Raw genomic sequence first — 27,406 nt, 5'->3', positions numbered from 1 at the left:
ATGCAGGCGAGGCTGCTGCTTCTCGCTCTGTCCCTGTGCTGTCTCGGACGGACCCCGGTCTCGGGGCAGGTGGAGAAGGTCAGGGTCATGTTCACACCCATGATCTGCCGCGTGCGGTGTGCGGGGGGCCGCTGCGTGAACCAGTGTGACAAAGGGAACATGACGACCGTGTACAGCGACGAGCCGTCCAGACACAGCGAACAGCATGGCTTCCGAGCATGTAAGTACACCCAGGCTGTGGCCCCTGGGGGCCAGACCCTCCCGATGCACCATTCATTGTACACTGTTGTAATGAAATCCTAATGATGACCCCCGGAGTCCTGCACCGGTGATGTTACAGCCGGTCCCATCCGGGGTCCGTAAAGCTGCAGTTCCACTTAAGCATGTAAATTGTATCGTAGTTTAATCAAATAAATCATAGTTTTAATCGCATAAAACCGACACATTTTGAGGGGCTTTTTCGGTTTCTATGGCAACACCTTTGTGTCACGTGACAATTCTAAGTTCCTGGCAAAAATTATGAATGAGGGAAAGGATCGACATGATTGAGAACAATTATCACCAAAAAAAAATCTAATAAACAGCAGAGATATCCGGATAATTCTGTGTAACAAACTCTGGGGTCACGACGGTCTCTTTGCTGGCTGTCTCGCTGTACAGCTGGGAGGTCTCAATCGGCACTCCGCTGCTCTGTATGGTTTCATTCAACGCACTGCCTCATTGTAAGGCCGGACAGTCTCACTGAGCATGCGGTCTCACCGTGCTGCTGGGTTGTCTCATTCCGCTCACCGTGCTGCTGGGTTGTCTCATTCCGCTCACCGTGCTGCTGGGCTGTCTCATTCCGCTCACCGTACTGCTGGGCTGTCTCATTCCGCTCACCGTACTGCTGGGCTGTCTCATTCCGCTCACCGTACTGCTGGGCTGTCTCATTTGGCTCACCGTACTGCTGGGCAGTCTCATTCCGCTCACCGTACTGCTGGGCTGTCTCATTTGGCTCACCATGCTGCTGGGCTGTCTCATTCAATTCACCGTACTGCTGGGTTGTCTAATTTGGCTCACCGTGCTGCTGGGCAGTCTCATTCAGCTCACCGTACTGCTGGGCTGTCTCATTCAATTCACTGTACTGCTGGGCTGTCTCATTTGGCTCACCGTGCTGCTGGGCAGTCTCATTCAATTTACCGTACTGCTGGGCTGTCTCATTCAGCTCACCGTGCTGCTGGGCTGTCTCATTCAGCTCACCGTGCTGCTGGGCTGTCTCATTCAGCTCACCGTACTGCTGGGCAGTCTCATTCCGCTCACCGTGCTGCTGGGCTGTCTCATTCAGCTCACCGTGCTGCTGGGCTGTCTCATTCAGCTCACCGTGCTGCTGGGCTGTCTCATTCAGCTCACCGTGCTGCTGGGCTGTCTCATTCAGCTCACCGTGCTGCTGGGCTGTCTCATTCTGCACGCAGTGTCACTGTATTGTCAAGCAGTCTCATTCAATATGCTGTCTCGCTGTTCTGCAGTCTCATTTAGAGCAGGGGAAGGTCAAACCTTAAATGTTTTAAAGAGTTTATTAGCGGGCCACGTGCAGGTTAACGGGGGGGGGGGCATCCGTTCTGCGTGCCGGCTACACGCGTGTGCTCTGTATGTCTGCGCTCTGTATGCGTTCGCGTTATTGGAGATTCTGTATATTATCAGATAATAATAATAATAATATTCCTCATTTTTTATTCACTTTGTAACAACGCCGCTGGCGCTCTCGAGATGATGATGTCATGTATAGTAACAGAGTTACCCTTCTATGATCTGGAATTTTTTTTTCCAGAAACGGTGGATTCCACAACTTAACGGCCCTGACTGTAAAATAATAATAATAATAAAAAAAACCTTTTCTGTATTTATTTACCCAACCAGAGGATGAAGCAGCATCGCCTTATTGCAAGTCTGCTGGATTTATAAAAGTTGGAATGTCCCTGTTTAGTCTGGCCAGTCCCCCCCCCCCGATGCCCCCTCTCTCCTCCCCTTGATGCCCCTCTTACCTCGCCTGATGCCCCTCTTTTCTAGGAGGTCAGAATGTTTGCTGGGTATGAGGGGATCGCAGGGTTCTACGGCCCTAAAAGCCCCGATAATGTGTATAGAAACCGCAGGGAACGGCTTTATAAACTAAACGGGGTAAATAAACCCCATTATTCTTCTAATAAATGCCCCCCTGAATCGCACAAACATAACAATAACTCAACAATAGCGATATAATCACAATTTGGAAGAACAAAGCCATTTGTGTCCAATCCATTCAATAGACTTGCAGAATCATATAATTATTATTATTATTATTATAGCCTCAACAATTCCTGCAGCTCTTCTTACAGTCCCTACATTCAAAGGGTCTGACAAAACTAGAAGCGACAGACTAAGACCACCCGATACATTAGGTACAGAGGGCTCGGCTCGTGAGCTTACAATCTTATCACGTGATCTCTGAGGCTTAATATTGACTGGGCTCCATATAAGAGAAATTCCATAGAAGATATTACGTGTATAATAATTATAATATTAGCATTCCTGCCCCTCCGTGTCTATATATATATATATATATATATACCTTATATATGTGTGTGTGTGTGTGTGCGTGTACATGCGCGTCTGCACACACTTTATTATGTAACCCCACACGTTAGAAATGACGCAGGGGAAGCAGCGTCTGCTGGGGCCGGTGCCTGGACGGCTGGGTAAGTGCCAGCGGTTTATGTCCCTGTAACCCGTCGTTCCTTTGGGGGTTCCACCCAATATATTTGGGGAGGGCGGAGGCTTTCACATGGAAAGTCCGCGCTGGAGGATTTTCCGTGAGTTCACTCGCTCGCTCACTCACCCGGCGGGCAGTAAATCGCTGGTATGGGTGGAATGCCCCCGTGTTAACGAGTCCCAGACCCGCCTGAGACATGTGGCTCTCGGCAGGGGGGACATTGAAATCGGGGGGCCCCCAGCTGGTGGCGGAACTAATCGGAAGCAGAACAAGATGCCAGCCGCTCTGCTACATTACCCTTATCTGTATAGCGCCCGCAGATACCGTGGCGCTGTTCGGATAGGGGAGAGTGAAAAGTAAAAGTAACAATAGGAGTCGGAGGCTTAGGTGTCATACAAGGATCGTTTTACTTTACTGAGAGGGTGGTAGAGAAGTGGAACGGTCTCCCAGCAGAAGTGGTAGTGGCTAATCCAGCGAGGGGGTTTAAACATGCGTGGGGTAGGCATATGGCTCCACTTTTGCATCAAAGTTACTCTTCATAACCCCCTGCATTCCCAGCAGCGCTGAAAGGGTTAATATAATCCTTTCTCAGTATGACATCAGCACGAGGATCTGTATGCAAATGAGCAGCTTTGCATATGTGGCCATTTTATTTTAAAGATCATCGATTTTAATGATCTGTTATTATGTTTCCAGTCCCGTCTTCGTGTTTTGGAAGCAGCGATATCCTGGGCGGTAATCCTTTGGCTGCCTGAGAATCCTGAGAGTTGTAGTCCACAGAAACCGCAGCCTGGCATTCATGGCAACCAAAGTATTCATTCAGTGAGAAGTGCAACTAATGGGGGTTATCCTACAGCACACGGGGGGCAAATCCTTTCTAGTAAAGGGGGGCTGTCGGATCTGATTGGGGAGATGGGGGGCTACCACGTTCAGATTGCCCCCCAGTGACCCCGCAGCCGCATAGTGCGGCTGGCAGACATTACATCATATCTAAACAGACTATTTCAGGAACAATAATAAACTGTATGAGAACACGTCCTGCCAAGGGCCCCGACGCCGACACGCAGTCTCTACACGGGGCAGGTTTATAGAAATGCCCCTTTCATGTTTCTGCCCTTCACGGCAAAGCCATATATATTAACCATGTTCCAGGGTGCCACAGGGTAGTGGCAGCAGCAATGGTGCCCTCTGAGTGGGGGGGTTTGCCTAAGGAATAGATGCCAACAGTCCTGGATTTCGTGGCACAGTCCTGATGTTTGGGCACAGAGGGAAAGAGGGGTTTGGGGGCCAAAGAGGGATTGGCCAGACGAAACAGGGACACTTGACAGGTATGTGAATGTGCAGAGTAACTGGTTAACTTAGCAGGTGTCTAGCATTCCCCAGCCAATCAAATGCCTCGACCCTATCAGGACGGCCATTAGTCATGGAGATTAGGAGCCGTCAGACTCCTGGAATGAATCCCCGCAGCCATGTGAACCCCGGACCCCGTCCATTCACATCCATTCCAGACCCGACCTGGGATTTTTGGCTGGGCGCAGCCTCGATGTTCTCCGCTTAGGAATGATATTAATGCGGCCGCGCAGAGCGCAGCACCGTACATTAAAGAGGCATTCCCACTGTATGGTCTGCGGGGCAGTTCCTGCGATACACGCACAGGGGCATTTAACTCAATGCTTTTGGGGGCATCTGCAGATTATCCTCTCTCGCCCTTCATTGCAGCCTCCAGCCTGCTAAGCGAATATTAAAGCAGCGCTGAAACTTTAAAGAAGCTGTTTCAGCTGCTATGGCAACAGCCTATCAGTGCCTGCATGTAACAATTAAAGGGGCAGTCTACTTAAATCAATGGGAACGCCAAAGGCATTGGCATGCAGGGGTCTCATAATCCCCCCAAAGTGTTTAGTGATAAAATGATGAACGAGGCAGCGTTCGACTTGATGAAAGAACTCTTTCTGGGAAGGGTCTGGGAATCGAGCAGGACGGGGAATGGGTGCGTTTAGTTATAAAAGGGTTAAAAGCCGCAATAGCCGGAAAATGATTATTTAATGTTATAATCATAAAATTCCAGAAAATATCCTTTACATTAAATCGTTGCATTGTTGCATTGTTACATCATTATGTTGTTGCATCGTTACATTGTCGCAGTGTTACATCGTTGCATTGTTGCATCGTTACGTTGTTGCATCGTTACGTTGTTGCATCGTTACATTGTTGCATCGTTACATTGTTGCGTTGTTACATCGTTGCATTGTTGCGTTGTTGCATTGTTACATCGTTGCATCGTTACATCTTTGCATTGTTGCATCGTTACATCGTTGCGTTGTTGCATCGTTACATCGTTACGTTGGTGCATCGTTACATCGTTACGTTGCTGCATCGTTACATCGTTGCATTGTTACATCGTTACATTGTTGCATCGTTACGTTGTTGCATTGTTGCGTTGTTGCATTGTCGCAGTGTTACATCATTACATCATTACGTTGTTGCATCGTTACATCGTTGCATTGTTGCATCGTTACGTTGTTGCATTGTTACATCGTTACGTTGTTGCATCGTTGCGTTGTTGCATCGTTACGTTGTTGCATCGTTACGTTGTTGGATTGTTGCGTTGTTGCATCGTTGCGTTGTTGCGTTGTTGCATCGTTACGTTGTTGCATCGTTGCGTTGTTGCATCGTTACGTTGTTGCATCGTTGCGTTGTTGCATCGTTACGTTGTTGCATCGTTGCGTTGTTACGTTGTTGCATCGTTACGTTGTTGCGTTGTTGCATCGTTGCGTTGTTGCGTTGTTACGTTGTTGCATCGTTGCGTTGTTGCATCGTTACGTTGTTGCATCGTTGCGTTGTTGCATCGTTACGTTGTTGCATCGTTGCGTTGTTACGTTGTTGCATCGTTACGTTGTTGCGTTGTTGCATCGTTGCGTTGTTGCGTTGTTACGTTGTTGCATCGTTGCGTTGTTGCATCGTTGCGTTGTTACGTTGTTGCGTTGTTGCATCGTTGCGTTGTTGCGTTGTTACGTTGTTGCATCGTTGCGTTGTTGCATCGTTACGTTGTTGCATCGTTGCGTTGTTACGTTGTTGCATCGTTACGTTGTTGCGTTGTTGCATCGTTACGTTGTTGCGTCGTTGCGTTGTTGCGTTGTTACGTTGTTGCATCGTCGCGTTGTTACGTTGTTGCATCGTTGCGTTGTTGCATCGTTACGTTGTTGCATCGTTGCGTTGTTACGTTGTTGCATCGTTGCGTTGTTGCGTTGTTACGTTGTTGCATCGTTGCGTTGTTGCGTTGTTACGTTGTTGCATCGTTGCGTTGTTGCGTTGTTACGTTGTTGCATCGTTACGTTGTTGCATCGTTGCGTTGTTACGTTGTTGCATCGTTACGTTGTTGCGTTGTTGCATCGTTACGTTGTTGCGTTGTTGCGTCGTTGCGTTGTTGCGTTGTTACGTTGTTGCATCGTTGCGTTGTTGCATCGTTACGTTGTTGCATCGTTGCGTTGTTACGTTGTTGCATCGTTACGTTGTTGCGTTGTTGCATCGTTACGTTGTTGCGTCGTTGCGTTGTTGCGTTGTTACGTTGTTGCATCGTTGCGTTGTTACGTTGTTGCATCGTTGCGTTGTTGCATCGTTACGTTGTTGCATCGTTGCGTTGTTACGTTGTTGCATCGTTGCGTTGTTGCGTTGTTACGTTGTTGCATCGTTGCGTTGTTGCGTTGTTACGTTGTTGCATCGTTGCGTTGTTGCGTTGTTACGTTGTTGCATCGTTACGTTGTTGCATCGTTGCGTTGTTACGTTGTTGCATCGTTACGTTGTTGCGTTGTTGCATCGTTACGTTGTTGCGTTGTTGCGTCGTTGCGTTGTTGCGTTGTTACGTTGTTGCATCGTTGCGTTGTTACGTTGTTGCATCGTTGCGTTGTTGCATCGTTACGTTGTTGCATCGTTGCGTTGTTACGTTGTTGCGTCGTTGCGTTGTTACGTTGTTGCATCGTTGCGTTGTTGCATCGTTGCGTTGTTGCGTTGTTACGTTGTTGCATCGTTGCGTTGTTACGTTGTTGCATCGTTGCGTTGTTGCGTTGTTACGTTGTTGCATCGTTGCGTTGTTGCATCGTTGCGTTGTTGCGTTGTTACGTTGTTGCATCGTTGCGTTGTTACGTTGTTGCATCGTTGCGTTGTTGCGTTGTTACGTTGTTGCATCGTTGCGTTGTTGCATCGTTGCGTTGTTGCGTTGTTACGTTGTTGCATCGTTGCGTTGTTACGTTGTTGCATCGTTGCGTTGTTGCGTTGTTACGTTGTTGCGGCGTTGCGTTGTTGCGTTGTTACGTTGTTGCATCGTTGCGTTGTTGCATCGTTACGTTGTTGCGAATTTGCGCAGAAGCCGTGAGAATTGGAATCATTGTTTTCCTCCAAGATGCTAAAATAACAAACAGCGAATAAACCTCTTCATTTCTGGGACGTAAACATCCTGTTTTAAGATAATTTCATAACCTGAAGGTTCCGATGGAACGTTACATCACGCGCTGGGGGTAGCTGCTCCTTTATCTGCGCGATTAGAGTGTAAGCTCTTCAGGACAGGCTCCACGCTCGCGGTCTGTTCCGTATTAGCCGCCGGGAAGCAGAGTGACGTCGCTGTCGGCAGATCTCCTGCTGCGTAAATTGGATGATTTGGGGGTTTTTTCCGTTTTGAAATTGTAATCATTTGCACTGTCATGCGAGGGGTTAAGGGAGGCCGGAGGAAGGGGCTGCAGTAAATGCCTCCACTGCTGTTTGGGGGGGGGTGAAGGGGCCCCACTAATGGCGTCCATGTGCAGGATAAACATTCAGCAGGGAGCGTCCTGGCTGCGGTCCCCGCTATGACTCTCTCTGCGAAGCTGCGTGGACCGGAAGCATCGTGAGGGCAACAGGGGCCACGACCGTGTGAGTGAATGACAGCAGGGGCCACGGGCCTGTGCCACGTCCGGCCGGTCTATACTGTGACATAAAAAGCCACGGACCGGTCTGTAGTGTAGAATGGGGTAGCCACAGACTGCGCAGGTGGGGGTTGTAGATATTTTGCGTGACCCGCTGACCCCCCCCGCCCTGTTCAGAATGTGATTTCCCGCCAAACGAGGAGAGATTATTGACATTTTTGCGCACTTTCTTTTACTATTTGGCTGCGGAATCTCGTCGATAAATCTTTCATCGCTTATCGCTCACTTTCCTGTTTTTTGCATTCCTTTTCTCTTCCCCTTGCACTCCCACACTCTCCCTTCGCACTCTCCCTTCGCACTCTCCCATCGCACACTCTCCCTTCGCACTCTCCCATCGCACACTCTCCCTTCGCACTCTCCCATCGCACACTCTCCCTTCGCACACTCTCCCTTCGCACTCTCCCATCGCACACTCTCCCTTCGCACTCTCCCATCGCACACTCTCCCTTCGCACTCTCCCATCGCACACTCTCCCTTCGCACTCTCCCATCGCACACTCTCCCTTCGCACTCTCCCATCGCACACTCTCCCCTCGCACTCCCGCACTCTCCCCTCGCCCTCGCCTTCTCCCTTCGCGCTCCCGCACTTGCACTCTCGTGCTCTCCTCTCTCGCTCTCCCCTTGCACTCTCCCTCGCACTCTCCCGGTTACCTTCCTGTCGCCGTCTCGCTGTATCTGCCCCTGACGCTGCCCGTCTTCCATGTGTCTTGGACTCTTCTCCTGCTCTCCTTTCTCCTCTTTCTGTCCCCCCTTCCCACTCCTCTCTATATTCCCCTCCTGTCTCTTTCTGTTCTATTTCATGGCTTCTCTCCTCCTCTCTCTCTCCCTCCCATCTTTCTTCTTCCTCCTCTATCCCCATTTGCCCTTTTGTCATCTCTCTTTCTCTCACCTCTCTCTGTCTATCTCATTCTCCTGATCTGCCCCTCTCGCTGCCTTCCTCTCCCCCCCTCCTCCTCGCTGTCAGGCTGCTCTCGCTGGGGGTCTGCACTCGGTCAGCCGTCGCTACGTCAGCCACGCTCTCTGCCTCGGGCACCTGGCATGATTGGGGGTGAATCTGCCCCCCCCCCCACTAGAACATTCCTCTCCTTCCGCCCACCCCATAACGGCCCAAAGTCATTAACCCTTTGTGTGCCGGCAACGCGTCCGTGTTCCTGTATCTGGGATTGCGCCGGATACGTTGTTTATTTTTCTCGGCCGGTTCGGGGGCCGATTCTAAAAGCCCATCGTTTGTGGCCCCCACGCTGTCCGAGGTTCTCTGGCCGCGAGTGATGAGCGCAGGAGCCACGCGAGGCTCTTCTCTACGGGCCGGTACACAGAACCCTTTCCAAAATCTCGGCCGTTATCTGGAGCAGAGAGACGAATCTGCGCCCAAAACTGCTGCTGCCCTAAGAAATCTGGCCTGTTTTACCAGAGATCTATAAAGTGGGATCACTAGATCTCTGTGTCCTCCTGTGGATCTTCTCTATAGAACTGGGCACAATAATCTACGGGAGATCTCCTCAGGGATCTATAAAGTGGGATCACTAGATCTCTGCATTCTGGAGATATTCTCCATAGAACTGGACAACTGAATACTCGAGGGGAGATCTCACCAGGGATCTATGACATGAGATCACTAGATCTCTGTGTCCTCCTGTGGATCATTTCTATAGAACGGAACACAATAATGTATGGGAGATCTACCCAGAGATCTATAAAGTGGGATCAGTAGATCTCTGTGTCCTCCTGTGGATCTTCTCTATGGAACTGAACACAATAATCTACGGGAGATCTCTCCAGGGATCTATAAAGTGGGATCACTAGATCTCTGTGTCCTGCTGGAGATCTGCTCCATATAACAGAACACAATACTCTAGGTGAGATCTCCCCGGGGATCTATAAAGTGGGATCACTCTGTGGGGAGATTTCCGCATACACTAATCTTGTTTTAGACCCCGGACGATCCGTTGTAGTTTTGTCAGGCAGTGAAGGGGTCGTCCGACCCCCCCCAGGGCCGAGTCTGCTTTGTGTCAGATGTTGCAGTGCAGCGGGGGCTTTCAGGGGGCGTCCGGGCCGCGGTCCAGGGGTCCGGGAATGTCAGAGACCGGTTCCGTCTGCTTCTCCTCACTGTCACAGCGAGGGACCGGCGCGTTCGCAATCACCGCGGCCGGCGTTGGAGGAAGAGAGGTTGCTTTGGGTCCTGTGGCCCCTGGCGCGGGCGGCCCGGGTGGGCCGGTCACCTCGACACTTTACTGCGCTGTAAAACTTCACATTGACGGATCGTTGACGGCTGAAAGATACTTTTGTTTCCAGCTGGTATCCGGCAGGCTATGACATCACAGATTGCATCATCACCCATGCCGCTGAGTAATGGGATTCAGAACCCCCGCGTCTAAGGTCTCCTTCTGACATACAGAGCCCATTTCATTAAACAATTTATGCTGCAGGATTATTCCTCCCCATTAATTTAATTTGCTGATTGTTTCTGATTGGTTCACGCAGCCTTTGTAAGGACAGGAGATTGATCAGATAATGCTGCCTCTGCCACGGGCTGCCACCGGTCTGTCTCCTTGAAGTAAAATAAAACCAAGTATCCCCGAAGCAATTACACCGATTGCCGAAGTCCCGAGCTACGAGGCAGTTGGGTTTAGTTTATGCGGCGCTGTGGACCGCCCTCCACATTCCAACTCTGTTACATGACATTTTGGTGCCACCGCTCTCCCTCCCCATTATTATTACCCCCTCCTTATTTAACCCTTTACTCTTTTCTTCCTCCTCACCAACGATCAGCACATACATGTTGTGAATGTAGCGAAGTGTTTCTTTAGATTGTAAGCTCCTTTGAGCAAAGCACTTATGTCTTGTTTACCCATTGTACAGCGCTGCAGAATATGACGGCGATATATAGATATAGAAATCTTTAACCATTTATTTGCTTTGGAAAGAACCTGGGATATAATTTTTTCAATTGTGGGTTTTAGGAGAAAAAAATAATGAACATGCGCAGAAAACACTGAAAACACTAAAAACGGAGACGTTTCGTCATCTTATGTTTGGGGGCATCTGGTGGACTTGGGCCCCTGGGTTGCTTTCTAACTGCCCCTCTCTCTTCTCTTTACAGTTCTTTGCCCCCTCTTGTGCCAGAATGGGGGCGTCTGCCTCAAAAAAGACAAATGCCTCTGCCCCCCGAACTTCACGGGGAGATTCTGTCAGATCCCGGTGTCTGGCGGCCGACAGGCGGCGTCTCCGATCCAGAGAAACGGCAGCGAGGAGCAGAACACGATGACCAAATCGGTCTACACGCTGCCGCTGTCCAATCACAGGCCGGAGAAAGACGGTACGTTACGGACCCCCAGAGCAAGCAACTCTCCAGAAACCCCCATCAGATTTCAATGATGTACAAAATATTCCTTTTTCACCCCAGTTGTAGTTTTTGCCCCATAATAATAAAGTTTTCAGCCGTTTGTATGATTCTCGCTCTGTTATCCAACCCCCGATCTACTAAACACCGTATACTGTATACAGCGCTGGGGGGTTATATTACTGTATACAGCGCTGGGGGTTTATATTACTGTATACAGCGCTGGGGGGTTATATTACTGTATACAGCGCTGGGGGGTTATATTACTGTATACAGTGCTGGGGGTTATATTACTGTATACAGCGCTGGGGGGTTATATTACTGTATACAGCGCTGGGGGTTATATTACCGTATACAGCGCTGGGGGGTTATATTACTGTATACAGTGCTGGGGGTTATATTACTGTATACAGCGCTGGGGGGGTTATATTACTGTATACAGCACTGGGGGTTATATTACTGTATACAGCGCTGGGGGTTATATTACTGTATACAGCGCTGGGGGGTTATATTACTGTATACAGCGCTGGGGGGTTATATTACTGTATACAGCGCTGGGGGTTATATTACTGTATACAGCGCTGGGGGTTATATTACTGTATACAGCGCTGGGGGGGTTATTACTGTATAAAGTGCTGGGGGGTTATATTACTGTATACAGCGCTGGAGGGTTATATTACTGTATACAGTGCTGGGGGGGTATATTACTGTATACAGCGCTGGGGGTTATATTACTGTATACAGCGCTGGGGGGTTATATTACTGTATACAGCGCTGGGGGTTATATTACTGTATACAGTGCTGGGGGTTATATTACTGTATACAGTCCCGGGGGGGTTATATTACTGTATACAGCGCTGGGGGTTATATTACTGTATACAGCGCTGGGGGTTATATTACTGTATACAGCGCTGGGGGTTATATTACTGTATACAGTGCGGGGGGTTATATTACTGTATACAGCGCTGGGGGTTATATTACTGTATACAGCGCTGGGGGTTATATTACTGTATACAGCGCTGGGGGTTATATTACTGTATACAGCGCTGGGGGTTATATTACTGTATACAGTGCGGGGGGTTATATTACTGTATACAGCGCTGGGGGTTATATTACTGTATACAGCGCTGGGGGTTATATTACTGTATACAGCGCTGGGGGTTATATTACTGTATACAGCGCTGGGGGTTATATTACTGTATACAGCGCTGGGGGTTATATTACTGTATACAGCGCTGGGGGTTCCCGGCTCATGTCCGTCCCGTTATTTCCAGGAGGCATCTCCGTGGTGAAGGTTCATGTGCAGCACCCCCCGGAGGCTTCGGTGAACATCCACCAGGTGGAGCGCGTGGAGGGCAGAGGCGAGGAGGCAGGAGGAACGCGTCGGGAGGCGTCTCGGAGCCCCGTCCCGGACCGAGTCCCTCTGTACAGAGTGCAAGCCCAGAGCAGCCCCCGGATCAACGGTTACACCGAGAACTCGGGCTTCGGCTACTGCTTCCGGCGCCTGGAGGGCGGCCAGGTACGGAAATCTCTCTCTGTACCCCCGCAGTCTCTCTCTCTCTGTACCCCTGCGGTCTCTCTCTCTGTACCCCCGCGGTCTCTCTCTCTCTCTGTACCCCCGCGGTCTCTCTCTCTGTACCCCCGCGGTCTCGGCAGCGATCCGGAGCGCTGGTCTGTCGGAAGGATTAAAGTCTTTCTCCCTCTCCCCGGAGTTCACCTCGTTCTCCATCTTTTGTCCCGGAGCTCTGATCCCCTCCGCTTCTCACGCCGTCCCTGGGATGAGCCGACTATTCCTCCACGATCTCTGTCTATAAGAGAACAGCCCTAACGCCACATTTATAGAGCTCCCACTAACCGTGTGTCTCCCTCTTTAATGAAGTTTTAATATAAACAGGTTATCTCTATTGCGCTGTATGCGGGAGCCGCCATCTTGCTGCCCCATCGCGGGGTTAAATCGCCCGTCGCCCTGAGATATCTGTGATAATAGCGTTACGGAGGGACCTGCGCGGCCGGAAACAACCTCTAGCGCCAGAGACTCGCACGCCGTCCGCTAAACCAACGCGGTGGGAGAACAGGAAGCAGCTTACAACTTCCTGCTCTGGCTGACAGGAGGGAGAGAACAGGAAGCGGCTTCCAACTTCCTGCTCGGGCCGACAGGAGGGAGAGAACAGAAGTGAATCCGGGGGTTTTAGTTCAGGAATTTGGGTTTTATGAAATCACGTTTTTCACTACTCCTGCCCCCCGCACCCCGGTTGGTGGTACTCTGTATCGCTGTAGCTGGCTGCTGGTTGCTCTGAGGGAGAGACTGCTGTTTTTCCCCGTAAGTGAGCGTTAAGAGACAGCGGGATGCCTCACTGTCTATGAGATGACGGCGTTGCCCCGCGGGATCTCCGATCTTTCCTATAATTACAATCAGCGGCTTGGAATACACTCACGAGCCAACGGAAACGACACCAGTCTGATTGCGGCCTCTCGAGAAGTAGTTTAATCAGTTGCACGCCACCCAGCGGTCTGATTTAACTCTTTTGCTTGGATTTCAGTGCGCGTCGCCATTCCCCGGCCTGAGGACCCAGGAGATATGCTGCAGGGGGTCTGGGGTGGCATGGGGCGTCCATGACTGCACCCCCTGCACCTCATACCATGGTAAGCGGCCACCGTCTAATCCTGGGATTAATAGTGTCGGGGGGGGCAGTTACGGGGAGCTTGCAATCAATACAAAAACCGTGACGCAAGAGTGATATGTGTAAGTGCCCTAGGGAGGGTAATTGCCCCTGTCCTTTGGGAGGTAGATTTAACGCTTTCCACCAGAACCGATTCCATTGGTCGTTCGCTATTTAGGAGTTTTGTCTCCGGGGGCGGAAAAAAAAATCCCCATACTGACCCCCATAATATCAAACTTACCAAGAACTTCAATAAGTTCTTTGTTCCAAACAAGCAAAAGTATCAAATCCAGATCGATGTCCACCCCCTCGGGACGGTGACAGGAGATCAGATCGGGGGGTAAAGCCAAGACCCCCAAGCGGGGTAAAGACTCGTGTCTTCCAGAATCCACCCACGTCCCCGTGCCGAGCGAGGGGCGCCAAGCGCACATCTGCCATGTCTGTCCTAAACAACAATGAAATCTCGCGTCCATCTGCGATAAATAAAACATGATTACAAAACAAGGGAATTTGGGTTCTTACCCCCCCAGAGGAACATTAAAAAAAAAAAAGGTTTAATGGGTTTGCGGGAGGTCCTTGGCGCTCAGTCCGCTCTGTAATCCGGGTCGGATGAGAAGGACTCCACGAGCTTTCTCTGCCAAAGAAAGCTTTCGTGCTGCTGCCTGCGTTCGTGGGCGAGCAGTGATGATGATGACGATGTGCTTGGTGCTCAGGGTCACCAATAAAATGTGAAAGACACGTCCCAGAGTCACGTCTTTCTGGTTTCAATTGTCGGCGTGTGTCATGGCTGCGTTATCCGTGATCCGGCCCTCGGCGCTGGTTATAGAGGGGTCGGGGGCATGCATTGCTGCTCGTTTGGTTTCACGCCGACGCTGTGTCTCCGCAGGAGATGCGCTGTTACCCGACTCCTCGTGCACCAAAGGATTCGAGAAGCTCAATGACACCTGTATCGGTGAGTCCCCAAACTCCCCTCCATCCGCTTTCTATCCCCCATACACAAAGTTTTATATTTTAAGGCCTGCGCGCGCGGAGCCATTTTGTCTGGATAGGCCCCGCCCCCTCGTTCATCACACCTCGGGGTCGGATGCATGGCCGGCTCAGCCGACCGTACGGGGGATTTATAAACAGTTCTGTATATTTAATGATATGAAGACTTATCGATGTTTTTACTGCAAGCAGACCGGCCTAAAAAATTTAAATTAACAAAAGAACAAATATTATTATATACATTTTTGGTACCGGTTTCCCCCTAATCTTATCTTTTCGTCTGGCCTCATAACTTCCTTGTTTGTCTTCACCTCCTATCGGCTCTCATGTCTAGACGCCGTGGTACATGCCGGACGTGTTAAAAGCCAGATATATAAGATTAATATTTACTGTCAAAACTATTACATCGTTACATTACATCGTTACATTACATCGTTACATTACATCGTTACATTACATCGTTACATTACATCGTTACATTACATTATTACATCGTTACATTACATCGTTACATTACATCGTTACATTACATCGTTACATTACATTGTTACATTACATTGATACATCATTACATCGTTACATTGTTCTGGTATTTTGGAGGCTTTTGTTAAGTTGATGATTAATTGCGTCACTTAGAGCTGAGCCTTATGGGAGTTGTGGTGTATCGAAGCTGGAGCGGGTTTCTTACTCTTGCCCCCCCCCGCTCCCGTTGTTACCCCTTTCCTCGCTCTCTCTCCTTTTAAACCCGGTTTATTTTCGCCCCTGGGTCTCCTCTTTAATGTTCCCTCTTCATGTTCTCCAGATATTGATGAATGTAAGGATTCCTCTCTGTGTCAGAACGGCGATTGCACCAACACTAGAGGGAGCTTCGCGTGCGTCTGCAGAGAGGGGTACCTGCTGGACTCGTCCCGGAGCAGCTGCATCTGTAAGCCCTGATCCATCGCTCTGTAATCTCATTCTCTGTGTCTGTGTATTAGGAGGGGTGAGCGTCCCGGTGTCTGTGTATTAGGAGGGGTGAGGGTCCCTGTGTCTGTGTATTAGGAGGGGTGAGGGTCCCGGTGTCTGTGTATTAGGAGGGGTGAGGGTCCCGGTGTCTGTGTATTAGGAGGGGTCTGTGTCCCGGTGTCTGTGTATTAGGAGGGGTGAGGGTCCCTGTGTCTGTGTATTAGGAGGGGTGAGGGTCCCGGTGTCTGTGTGTTAGGAGGGGTGAGGGTCCCGGTGTCTGTGTATTAGGAGGGGTGAGGGTCCCAGTGTCTGTGTATTAGGAGGGGTGAGGGTCCCGGTGTCTGTGTATTAGGGGGGGGCGTGTGTCCCGGTGTCTGTGTATTAGGAGGGGTGAGGGTCCCGGTGTCTGTGTTGTTTAACTCTCATCTCCACACCTATGTCACTCAGCCGATCACGTGATCTCGGAGGCCAAGGGCCCGTGTTTCCGGATATTGCGGGATGGCGGTTGTTCTCTCCCGATCCTCAGGAACATCACGAAGCAGATCTGCTGCTGCAGCCGGGTGGGAAAGGCCTGGGGCAGAGGCTGCGAGAGATGCCCCCCCTTCGGCACAGGTGAGATCTTAGGACGCCCCCCCGGCAGTACTTACCTGACCTCAGGTTCCTCTCACCCAATGAATGAAGGAAAAAACGCTGAGCAGCGATGTTACCTCCCGATGCCGGACGACAGATTTGTAATATTTGGTAGAAGCTGCAGCAGCACAGTCCTCTAATTCTTTGCCCCGTTTTGCAGAGGGATTTAAGGAGACCTGCCCCGCAGGGCCGGGGTATCACTACTCTGCCTCTGATTTGCGCATCAATGCCCGTTATGTGGGGCAAGACCATGCCAGGGTGCCCGTCCAACGCCAGCCTGGAGGGAGACTTCTGCCCCTCACCACTCTTGCTCCACCCCGCCAGGTGGTCACAGGTAAGAGACAGGCTTCGTCCTGTAGCCCCATACCCCCCGATGCCCCTTTTTCCTCCCCAATGCCCCTACGAGCTCAGAATGTTTGCTGGGTATGAGGTCATCGCAGGGTTCTGATCTGTCGTCACGCGTGTTTATCATTAGTCAGATCCCGTGTGGACGTGGAAGAGAGGAGACCGGACACGAGCCAGGGCCGAGTGCCGCTCCCGGACACGAGCCAGGGCCGAGTGCCGCTCCCGGACAGGACGGAATCCACGCAGGGGCGAGGGGACGGCCAGCCTCCTGCGCAGGTGCCAAGGGTGACGGACACAGGAGTGGAGGCACCGGCCCAAGGTAGGTCTCAATATGGCCACTTCACACGGGGAGGAATAATAATTGGCCCCAGAAGGGCTCTCATGGGCCCCGTGTGTATTGCATACAGTGGGGGTACGAGAAGAGGGGCTGAGTTTGTATGAGGGGCTCCGGGGGCCCGTGGGCTTTGCCTGCGGAGGTATATATTGGCGCATGAACGGCGTGTTGGGATAAACCATTCTGTGGATGGGATATATTATAAAAGGGGTTTAATCCGCTGGTTTTTGTCTTTTTTTTTTATTTAGAATCAAATATATGTGAGCTGAACCCTCAGATCTGTGGCCCTGGACGCTGCGTCCCCCGATCCGGCAGCTACACCTGCGTCTGCAACAACGGCTACTGGCTGAGCACGCAAGGCACCCACTGCATCGGTGAGATCTGATGTCAAGCAGCAACCTAGACTGACAGGGTGGTAGATAAATGGAACAGCCTCCCAGCGGAGATGGTAGAGGGTAATACAGTGAGGGGATTAAACATGCGCGGGATAGACATATGGCTCCTGAATCTAAGACGAAACCAACGACTGATTAAGGTTTGAGTCGTTACTCTCATCTCTCTCCACTGTCTCTCTCTCCCATCCCTTCTCTCTGTTCTCTCCCATCCCCCTTCTGTCTTCTCTCTCCAGTCTCTCTCACATCCCCCTCTCTCTCTTCTCTCCCCCGTCTCTTCTCTCCTTCGTCTCTCTCTCTTCTCTCCTCCATCTCTCTTCTCTCCTCCATCTCTCTCTTCTCTCCTCCATCTCTCTCTTCTCTCTTCTCTCCCCTGTCTCTCTCTTCTCTCCTCCATCTCTCTCTTCTCTCCCCCGTCTCTCTGTCTCTTCTCTCCTCCGTCTCTCTGTCTCTTCTCTCCTCCAAACTAATACTGTTAAGTTAAAAACATAAAAGTTTGGTACCGACTTCTGAACAGAAAGGCGTAGAAAGTCACGTTCTCGAGGTCCTGCGTGACACAAGGGCTTTATTATCCAAGCTGCGCTGTGACAGAAAGCATGGGAAGTATTTATCGGTGCGCAGGACGTGCCGGCAGTCAGACGCATTCCTTCCGCGTGGGAATCAAACCAAAGAGAAATCATTAAAACGCCCCAAACCGAACCTATTCGGTGAAATCTCTTGCACCTGTTCGCAAGGTGCGTTGCTCTTAAAGGGGCAGTCCCTGTATAAAAGCATGCCGCTGATTCTGCAGAACCCCCCCCCTCGTTTGCAAGGGGACGCTACAAAAAATTTAAAGGGACAGCGCAGCTATCATACACGTTAAAGAACATGTGATGGGCGGAACGTCCCTTTAATTCTTCTACCCTAAAAATAGTGTTTAATTGTAACAATCAGGACTTTAAAACTTTATTTTAGTACATAATCTATATTTTGTATAATGATGTCATAAAACAGAATTTACGAGGATATTTGCAACATCATGACTTCTGTTACTACATCAAAAAATAGTTTAATAATACATTTTTAACTATTAACTAATAATAATAATTATTATTATTATAATAAGCTATTCCAAAAGCTATTACGACACCAGACCTCTAAAAATAATAGACCCAAAATTGTTAAATCATGAAAAGATAAATATAATAATAATTAATAAATAACACACACCAAATAATATGTTATGGAATTGTGATTAATAATAATTATATTAACTATTATATTATTCATAATAATTAGTATTTAGATTTTGGGGTCGTCGTCTTAATCTCGGAGCACACTGAAAAAATACATTTTGGGATACTTTATTGACAATTAGCATTATTTTTATTTAATTTTTATTTACATTTTTACATTCTTAGGGTTCCAAATGCTCTTAATTATTAAAAATATGTAAAACAAAATGATTTTGTTTATCCCCAAACACTTGTAATAAGTGAAGTGATTATATGTAGACCACCGGAATGGGGACGCTTCCCCTTTAAGAGTCTGGCGTAATAAAACGCAGGGCAGTTTCTGGGGCTAATTGGGGCAAAATTTCGGCTCCGGTAACCGCGCCAACTGCCAATCTGACTGTAAATCGTCTTTCAGCACCAGCTCATAAAGCATTCCTTAGATATCTGCGAAGATATCGCTATCACGATACAAACCCTGAACGGGACGTCCGCGCAGAACACGAGACAGAAACAAAAATTCAGCAGGGATTCGCGGGTATTAACGCGGCACCAACATACTCCACGGCGCAGCACAACGATCAGACAGAACGTGCAAACGGGACGGGGAATAATAGGAGCTTAGGAGCTTGCAGTCTATCATAAAGGGAACCCAAGGCCGGCTGAGAATCATGAGTTTTTTTGTCCCCTTTAACAACAAATAAGCCCCGGATTATGGTGTCTGTGGCCCTTGTGGACAGAAGTGTAACGTTCTCAATATAAAGTCTTATGGCGGACTTTATTACAATGAAAGTTATCGCTGACACCCCCCCTCCCCCCTCCATAGCGAATCCAATAATGTGTTTAAATGGAAATGTCCCCCCCCATTGGTTACTCTATACAATGGTCCCCCCATCGCAACTCCCCCCGTCACTCGATACAGTGGTATGATCCATTATCTTTATCGGATTAGGAGAGGGAACACAATGTTTCCTTGAGAGGTGGAGGAGCGAGTTCTCCGATTCCGCGTCGGAATCCCCGCGTCGCCAACATTCCGTGTTATGGGAAAAAGACGCGGCGTTCGCTCGTTTACTTAATTGCTGAGCATACGATTAACGACTTATTGGAATTAACCCTTACGGGTCCAACGTAACATTTACAGCTCCCAGAAATATCTCCTCTCCGCTCTCCTTCCGCGGCGCTCCTCTCCGCTCTCCTTCCGCGGGGCTCCTCTCCGCTCTCCTTCCGCGGCCCTCCTCTCCGCTCTCCTTCCGCGGCCCTCCTCTCCGCTCCCCCCCTCCAAACTCACACATTAAATTAATTATCCATGTAGCGATCGCTCGGCACGCAGACGTCTGATTTAACCCCTTAACGACAAAGCCCGTACATGTACGGGCTCAAAATGCATTGTTTTCAATGGGTTTAGGGACCGCCCATCGTCCTTAAGGGGTTAATTACGCAAGAATCTGAAATTTTGTAAACAGTTTTTTTTCGTAATAAAGCAAACATTTCAAATAAATATTTTGGGGGAAAAAAATCAAGCTCGTTTCTAAGGAAAATAACAAAATATCGCTCATAAATGGCATGTTTAAGATGCTGGGTGTGATGGGAGTGGTTGTGTCTTGGCATTCACAGCATTGCGTTTTTTTAATATATATGTTTTTAAGCGATTTGGCATTTGGAAGCCGCGTTTCAGGTACGGGGGGGGGCTGTATATAAAGAGTAATTCTTATTCAGAGTTTTGAAAAAGGTCTTTTGTTACAAATGGTTGCTTTTTCCTCCCCAGACATGGATGAATGCAGACAGAGGCCAAGCCCTTGTGCCAACGGACGCTGTGAGAACACCGTCGGCAGTTACCGCTGCGCCTGCGCGGCCGGATTCAGCACCAACCCGCAGGGCACTGAATGTACAGGTCAGACCCGTAACTGCCCCCTATCCCACCGGCCACAAACTGAATAAACCTGGGGGGCTTTTACCTATATTCCGTGTCAGCCGAAATCATACTTGCCAAGTGTCCCGGTTTAGTCTGTCAAGTCCCTTCTTGTGTGCCCCTATCACCTCCCCCGATGCCCCTCTCTCCTCCCCTGATGCTCCTCTTTTCTAGGAGGTCAGAATGTTTGCTGGGTATGAGGGGATCGCAGGGTTCTACAGCCCTAAAAGCCCCGATAATGTGTATAGAAACCGCAGGAAACGGCTTTATAAATTAAACGGGGGAAATAAACCCCATTATTCCTCTTCTAAATGCCCCACTCTGTTACACAAATACCCTGTGATGGGGCACCAAGTCCAGCCATGCCTCTAGCCACTCTAAGCCCCTAAAACAAAACTGCCCCTCAGGCCATTTCTGACATTGGGAGGGAACACATGTCGGCCGACGGGTTGCGTGTGGATTGCGGGGGGGGGGGTAGAGGCTGCTTTTTGACTCCTTTTTGGCTCCTTTTGCAGACATCGATGAATGCAGCGGCGATCAGCAGCCCTGCGGCGGTGGCGTCTGCCATAACACCCCGGGGAGCTACCGCTGCGCATGTCCCCCCGGCTTCAGCCTCAGTCCACAGGGAACCAGCTGCATCGGTAGCGTATAGTCGACCTCTATGACGTTTCATACATACCAAGTATCCCGGAGGGGTCAGTACAGTCCCTTCCACAGTCTGGCTTCCCGGCCCACCATTCCATACAAGTTATTCTCCGTTTCAGACATCGACGAATGCCGCCTGACCACGAGGAGACTCTGTCAGAACGGGCGCTGTGAGAATACCCCCGGCAGCTTCCTGTGCGTGTGCCCGGCGGGGTATATCGCGAACCCCCAGGGCACGGACTGTCAGGGTGAGTGACGGCAGAGACGCGCGATGCCCAACATAAGTAACGAGTCAACATGTGGCCCCCGTGGCAAATATGTCTCTCCCCCCCAACGCAGACGTGGACGAGTGCCGGCAGACCCCGCGCCCCTGCGGATCCGGGAGATGCCAGAACACGCCCGGCAGTTATCGCTGCTCCTGCGCAGTTGGATACAGGATGACCTCACAGGGCGATGACTGCGTCGGTAAGTACCGGCCCGCCCAACAGCCGCGTCTCCGTCTCCACGGTAACGGGGGTGTCTCTAATAACGGCCAGTCCTCTCTCTTGACAGATATCAATGAGTGTGAGAACCCGGGGGCATGCGCGGGGCAGGAATGCTTCAACACCCCGGGATCCTTCCATTGCCGTCAATGCAGAGCGGGGTACCGGCTCCAGAACCGCCGCTGCGTCGGTGGGTACCGCCTTATGGTCCCTGCCTATGGGTTCCGGGTCTCCAGAAACGGGGCTGCGATGGGGAGACGCCAGAACCCCGATCCACGGTCACGTTTCTCCACCGCCCCCAGACCTCTCCATGACCGGTTCCCCATCTTCCTTCACCAGATATCAACGAGTGCCAGACGGAGCCCACCTGCGGCCCCCACGCCAAATGCGTCAACACCGAAGGCTCCTTTCAGTGCGAGTGCCTTCCGGGCTTCCGGCTCAGCGGAGACAGGACGCGGTGCTCGGGTGAGAGAAGTCTAGAACCTTCTAGAACCTGCCGGCGGCATCTTTCCAGCATCCGTCTCCTGGACCACGAATGCTATGACATCATCAGCGGAACCTCAGCTCTTTAAGTGGTGGTCGGAGGCTTTGGGGGAGTTGTAGGATTTTGGGGTAGAACGTTCTGGAGTTTTGGTGGAGAATTCCTGATATTTTAGGGGTTGTTGAGAAACATGCGTTATGTAAGGGATGATGGGACTTGAAGTTCAACAAAATCTGGAGGGAGGCGAGGATCCGCTCCGGAAGTTTTGGGGGTTTTTTCTTAGTTTTGGGGAAATATGAATGAAAAGTTTTTCTTTCAGATGTCAACGAATGCCTGGAGGGGGAGTTCTGCTTCCCACACGGCGAGTGCCAGAACACGGAAGGCTCCTACACGTGTGTGTGCGCCGAGGGCTACGCCGTGTCTCCCGGGGGAACGTCCTGCATCGGTACGTCGACGTAACGTGAAGTATTTATACGCATCGGGCAGCCAATGGGAGGCAGAGATTCCCCCTCCCATTGGCTGCAGCGTGGTGATCGCTCATGCTGATTGGTTGGGCGATTCTCCGCTCCCAAATAATTGCTTCCCGTCCTGTTGCCGGTTAGATAAGGATGAGTGTCAGTCGGGGACCCTGTGTCAGGGAGGGCGATGCGCCAACTCGCCGGGGTCCTTCCAGTGCGCCTGTCCCACCGGATTCCGAGCCACGGCAAACAAAGCCACCTGCGCAGGTGAGAGGACCGACCGGGGGGCGGTGGGGTAGACCAGGAGCACGACCGGCATGCGATACCCCGGGGAGCGGGGTATTAACCAACGCCTCACCCCGCTGCTCTCGTCCTCAGATATCGACGAGTGTCGGGAGAGAGGAGGAACCATCTGCGGGACGCAGGGCTGCGAAAATACCCTGGGATCCTACAAGTGCATCGCCCAGTGCGACAGCGGGTACCGGATCACCGCGTCGGGAGACTGCGCAGGTACGTCTGCCCACCTTTCCCTTAAGACTGGAGGACAGGAGGACCAACTAGTACGGCTTCGCGGAATGGTTGGACTCGATGTCTTTTATCATTTTAATTAACCATTTAACGGAGACTTGGTATCAGCGAGCAGGAAGGGGGTAAATGTTGTAATTCTTCGTGTAGCCACTGGGGGCAACATTGATTCCTCGTTTGCAGGCAGTACCCCCGGTTTGTTGCCCTTCTTGCCCTCCCTGGCAGAGGCCGCTGATGGGAGCCTTTGCATTAAAGTTATATGAGGCTGAGTCCAAAGGCCGGGGGAAAGTCTCTCATTTTGCCCCGAATACCGGAGAGTGACGTTCCCGATGTTTATTCCGGTTGCAGATATCGACGAGTGCTCCAACTCGACCGTCTGCGGGGAGAACGCGGAGTGCGAAAACCTCATCGGCACCTACCGCTGCACCTGTAACCTCGGCCACGAGATGTCCAGCGATGGGAAAAACTGCGTGGGTACGTCACGCAAGTCTCCAGCTCAATAGTTATTAAGAGATCTGGAAAATGGACCTCCGAGGTCTTGAAATATTGTGCTGTTCTAGATCCGAACCCGTTTGGGGGGGTTCCCTGTGGATTTTGGTGGATTTTATCATCCAAAAATGCTCATTTGCATACCTGGGCTTGCTGTTTTGCATAAAAGTTCGTCCTCCTCCCCATTCCGTTCCCAGATATCGACGAGTGTTTGGAATACGGAAATTCCATCTGCGGAACTCTGCGCTGCCAGAACACCCCAGGGCACTACAAGTGTATTAATGATTGTCTCCCCGGCTATCAGCTGTCACCGGCCGGAGACTGCAGAGGTGAGACGGGAACCACTTCTGCTGGGAGGCTGTTCCACTTATCTACCACCCTCTCAGTAAAGTAAAACATATTAAACCCCTTTATGTATTTCAATGTCTCTCTCCCATCCCCTCTCTCTCTCTCTTCTCTCCTCCGTCTCTCCCACCCCTTCTCTCCTCTCTCCCATCCCCTCCATCTCTCTCTCTCCCATCCTCTCTCTCTCTCTCTCTCCTTGTTCTTCTTACAGATGTGAACGAGTGCGTGACGCTCCAAGGCGTGTGTGGGGTCGCTCGGTGCCAGAACACGGACGGCTCCTTCGTCTGCATCTGTCCGAACGCCAACGAGGAGTTTGACCCCATGTCTGGGAAGTGCTTGCCGTCGACCGTCTCAGGTGAGGAACCGGCGGCGCGCTCCAGAGGTCTGCGAGATGGGACCCCCGCGACGAAGCCCACCGCAGCGCCAGCGAACCAACGCCGTCCGCTTGTCTTCCTTGCAGCGGATCCCGCGTTCCCCGGCCGCCCCACCCCCCCCCGTGCCGGCGGATCCGGACTCCACGAATGTTACTACAACCTGGAAGACCCACGCGTCTGCGAGAACGTCCTGGCGCGGAACATCAGCCGCGCAGGGTGCTGCTGCAGCGTCGGCAAAGGGTGGGGGAGGAACTGCCAGATCCAGAGGTGCCCCGAAGCCGACACGGGTAAGACGGGGGTCTCGCTTCCCCCAAAACGCACCCTTTATCGCGGGGGGGGGACTAACACGTCTGTATTGTTTTCCCAGCCGAGTTCCAGGCTCTGTGTCCGGAAGGCGTGGGGTACATCGCGTCGGGGCAAGGGTACAAAGGTAAGTGGACACGGAGACCTAGAATCCCCCCCGCCGGCCAGCCGGCCCCCCCGAGCCGCTCCGGCCAGTAACACCAGTTTCTCCGATCAGATATCGATGAATGCCAAGTCTTCGGGACCCAGGCGTGCAAAGGAGGCGTCTGTATCAACAAAGCCCCCCTGTTCGCCTGTTACTGCACCAACGGCTACTACTACGACGCGCAGCGCATGGAGTGCATCGGTAAGCGGCTCGTCCGTTACGGGCCGGGGGTCTCCCGGGTACCGCGGCTCTCGTCGTGCTTCTCGTTAAACCCCGATTTCCCAATCTACAGATAACGACGAATGTCAAGAAGAGGAGGCGTGCGAAGGGGGCCACTGCGTGAATACCGTGGGGTCTTATTACTGCACGTGCAGCCCCCCGCTCGTCCTGGACGCGTCCCAGAGGAGATGCGTCACCAACACCAGCCAGGCCATAGGTGGGGGTGCGTGGAGCGTGCGTGATATATAGATATATATAATGTGTGGATATGTTTTGTGTACAGCTTTTTTTTAACGTGTTCCTCTGTTTGGCCCCCCAGACAGTAACCTGGCCTTGTGCTGGCAGGAGATCGGGGCAAATCTTCTGTGCAGTCGCCCCCTGCTGGACCGGCAGACGACGTACACCGAGTGCTGCTGTTTGTACGGGGAGGCCTGGGGCATGAGCTGCGCTTTGTGCCCAGCGAGAGACTCGGGTGAGTAGGCGCTGGATACAGCGAGCCGGGGGGGGGTGTCCAGGGCAGAATGAAGACAGGGAACGGGGGCGCTATTGTGTATAAAGCGCTGTTTTAGTCTGATTGGTTGAGGGTTTTTTATCCCCCCCGTCTCTTCTCAGATGACTTTGAGTCCTTGTGCAACGTCTTCAGGGCGCCGGGATACGGGGGTCCTGGTTCCCTTCCATCCGACCCCTACGGCGAGTATGGTCCAGAGTACGGCCCCCCCTATGGTATTCCATATGGTCCTGATGCTTACGCCAACCCACCTCCCAGAATACCCAGACCCGGATACGACGCCTATCCAGCGGCCCCCGGCGGCGGGCTGCCCTTTAGCTCCAGGTCATTGCCCTATGACCCGCGGGACTCCTCGTATGGTCTCCCCCCGTTTGAGTCTCCGGACTTCGACTCGGACATTTCCTACCCGGACCCTTCTGCGGACGAAGATTTGAGGCCCCCCTACAGGAGGTCAGAACCCGCTTACGACCCCCGCGTGCAACCATCGGGACCCCGGTCGAGGCCCAGGAGCCCGGCGAGCGGCCCCGGGCTGGGGTCAGAAGACGGGCGCAGGAGTCAGCCTTGGAGACCCGGAGGTCGGGATCCCGAATATCTCTCTCCGCAGCCCAACTGGCGAGCAGGACTGCGGGAAGCGTACGACGGTAAAGAGATCCCCGACGTCACAACGAGTATTATTCCTCCCCATCGGGAAATCTTATTAAAACAATGGGCGGTCCCTAAACCCATTGAAAACAATACATTTTGAGCCCGTACATGTAAGGGCTTTGTCATTAAGGGGTTAAACTCACATCAAGAAAAATAAGCCTTCGTTTCATGTCTTTAGGTGAAATTAACTAGTTTTATTTTAAGGACTGTCCTACCCCCCCCCATCCATCATAATCCCTAGAATTCTAAAATTCACAAATGTATCCCTTCTACAAAGTTTAGGAATGAACTATTTTGGTTAGAAGCCTCAATTCTGAACGTCCCGGCAGATCGGCCCCCATCCGGCCCCCGTCTAGTCGCCTGTCGCTGTAAAGACACAAACCTTAATCAGTCGTTGGTCTCGTCTTAGATTCAGGAGCCGTATGTCTATCCCATGCATGTTTAATCCCCTCACTGTAGTACCCTCTACCACCTCTGCTGGGAGGCTGTCCCATGCATGTTTAATACCCTCACTGTATTACCTTCTACCACTTCTGCTGGGAGGCTGTTTCATGCATGTTTAAATCCCCTCACTGTATGAGCAAATTGTTTAATGTTACAAAATAATACAAAGTATCAGTAAATGAATTTATTTTCATTCACTATTAAAATCTTTTAACCCAAATCATAAAAAAAAGCATAAAAAAATAACTCAAATACTCTAAATAAGTGGAATGTGGCAGAAAGTCCCGGTTCTGCACATTCAGGGAGCCTGTAAAGGTTTTTCTGCTAAGATTTCCGATAAGAAAGCAGGCAGGAGTTCTGGGTGTCACGTTTTTATTTTTGTGCCGTTTAGATAACGTGCGCCTCTGTGCTTCTCACGCAGACCGCTACGAGCAGTTCGAGGGGCTGCAGGCCGAGGAGTGCGGGATCCTCAACGGCTGCGAGAACGGCCGCTGTATCCGAGTCCCCGAGGGCTACACGTGTGACTGCTATGACGGCTACAGGCTGGACATGACACGCATGGCGTGTATAGGTGAGTGCGTGTTGCGTGTACAGAGGGCCGTGGGATATCATGAGGTCTCTGCAGCGCCGGGGTGGATTCTCTGCCCGGTCGGGCGTTCCGGAGTCTTCTACGGGCAGCCTGGCAAGGGACGTCAGCGAGTCCAGCGATGGCCAAAATAGGGGGTCTGAAAATGTAAATTTCCCATTTCTTGCTTTTTTCAGATATTAACGAGTGCGACGAAGCCGAGGATCTGTCCCTGCTGTGTGTGAACGGTCAGTGCCGTAACACGGAGGGGTCCTACGAGTGCGTGTGCCCCCGCGGCTTCGTCTTGTCCCGTCAGCACAACTACTGCGTCCCCTCTCAGCACTGA

The 27,406-nt window shown here is 51.2% G+C and overlaps 1 protein-coding gene across 1 annotated transcript; it reads left to right on the top strand.

The window, feature by feature from the left end:
- LOC149275455 (latent-transforming growth factor beta-binding protein 4-like) lies at positions 1-27,406 on the top strand. Its single transcript, XM_089504755.1, has 29 exons — positions 1-220; positions 10,780-10,995; positions 12,294-12,538; positions 13,560-13,710; positions 14,569-14,631; positions 15,469-15,591; positions 16,059-16,223; positions 16,402-16,575; positions 16,717-16,905; positions 16,994-17,062; positions 17,169-17,294; positions 20,289-20,414; positions 20,948-21,073; positions 21,197-21,325; positions 21,417-21,749; positions 21,899-22,024; positions 22,360-22,485; positions 22,643-22,765; positions 22,877-23,008; positions 23,372-23,497; positions 24,069-24,212; positions 24,318-24,518; positions 24,599-24,661; positions 24,752-24,880; positions 24,972-25,115; positions 25,218-25,370; positions 25,511-26,074; positions 26,887-27,066; positions 27,258-27,406. The coding sequence occupies exons 1-29, from the start codon at positions 1-3 to the stop codon at positions 27,404-27,406; spliced, it is 4,815 nt and encodes a 1,604-aa protein (XP_089360881.1).

Source organism: Sceloporus occidentalis, unplaced genomic scaffold (genome assembly GCF_023333645.1).
Source record: "Sceloporus occidentalis isolate IW3139 unplaced genomic scaffold, rSceOcc1.0.p SCAF_288, whole genome shotgun sequence".
Lineage (NCBI taxonomy): Eukaryota > Metazoa > Chordata > Lepidosauria > Squamata > Phrynosomatidae > Sceloporus > Sceloporus occidentalis.
The sequence above is the reverse complement of the archived record's forward strand: the minus strand, read 5'-3'. Positions and strand labels throughout refer to the sequence as shown.

Coding starts and splice junctions, on each gene's coding strand:
- LOC149275455 (XM_089504755.1), top strand. CDS start 1: ATGCAGGCGAGGCTGCTGCTTCTCGCTCTGTCCCTGTGCTGTCTCGGA. Junction 10,996..12,293: donor TCACAGGCCGGAGAAAGACG/GTACGTTACGGA, acceptor CGTTATTTCCAG/GAGGCATCTCCGTGGTGAAG. Junction 14,632..15,468: donor GCTCAATGACACCTGTATCG/GTGAGTCCCCAA, acceptor CATGTTCTCCAG/ATATTGATGAATGTAAGGAT.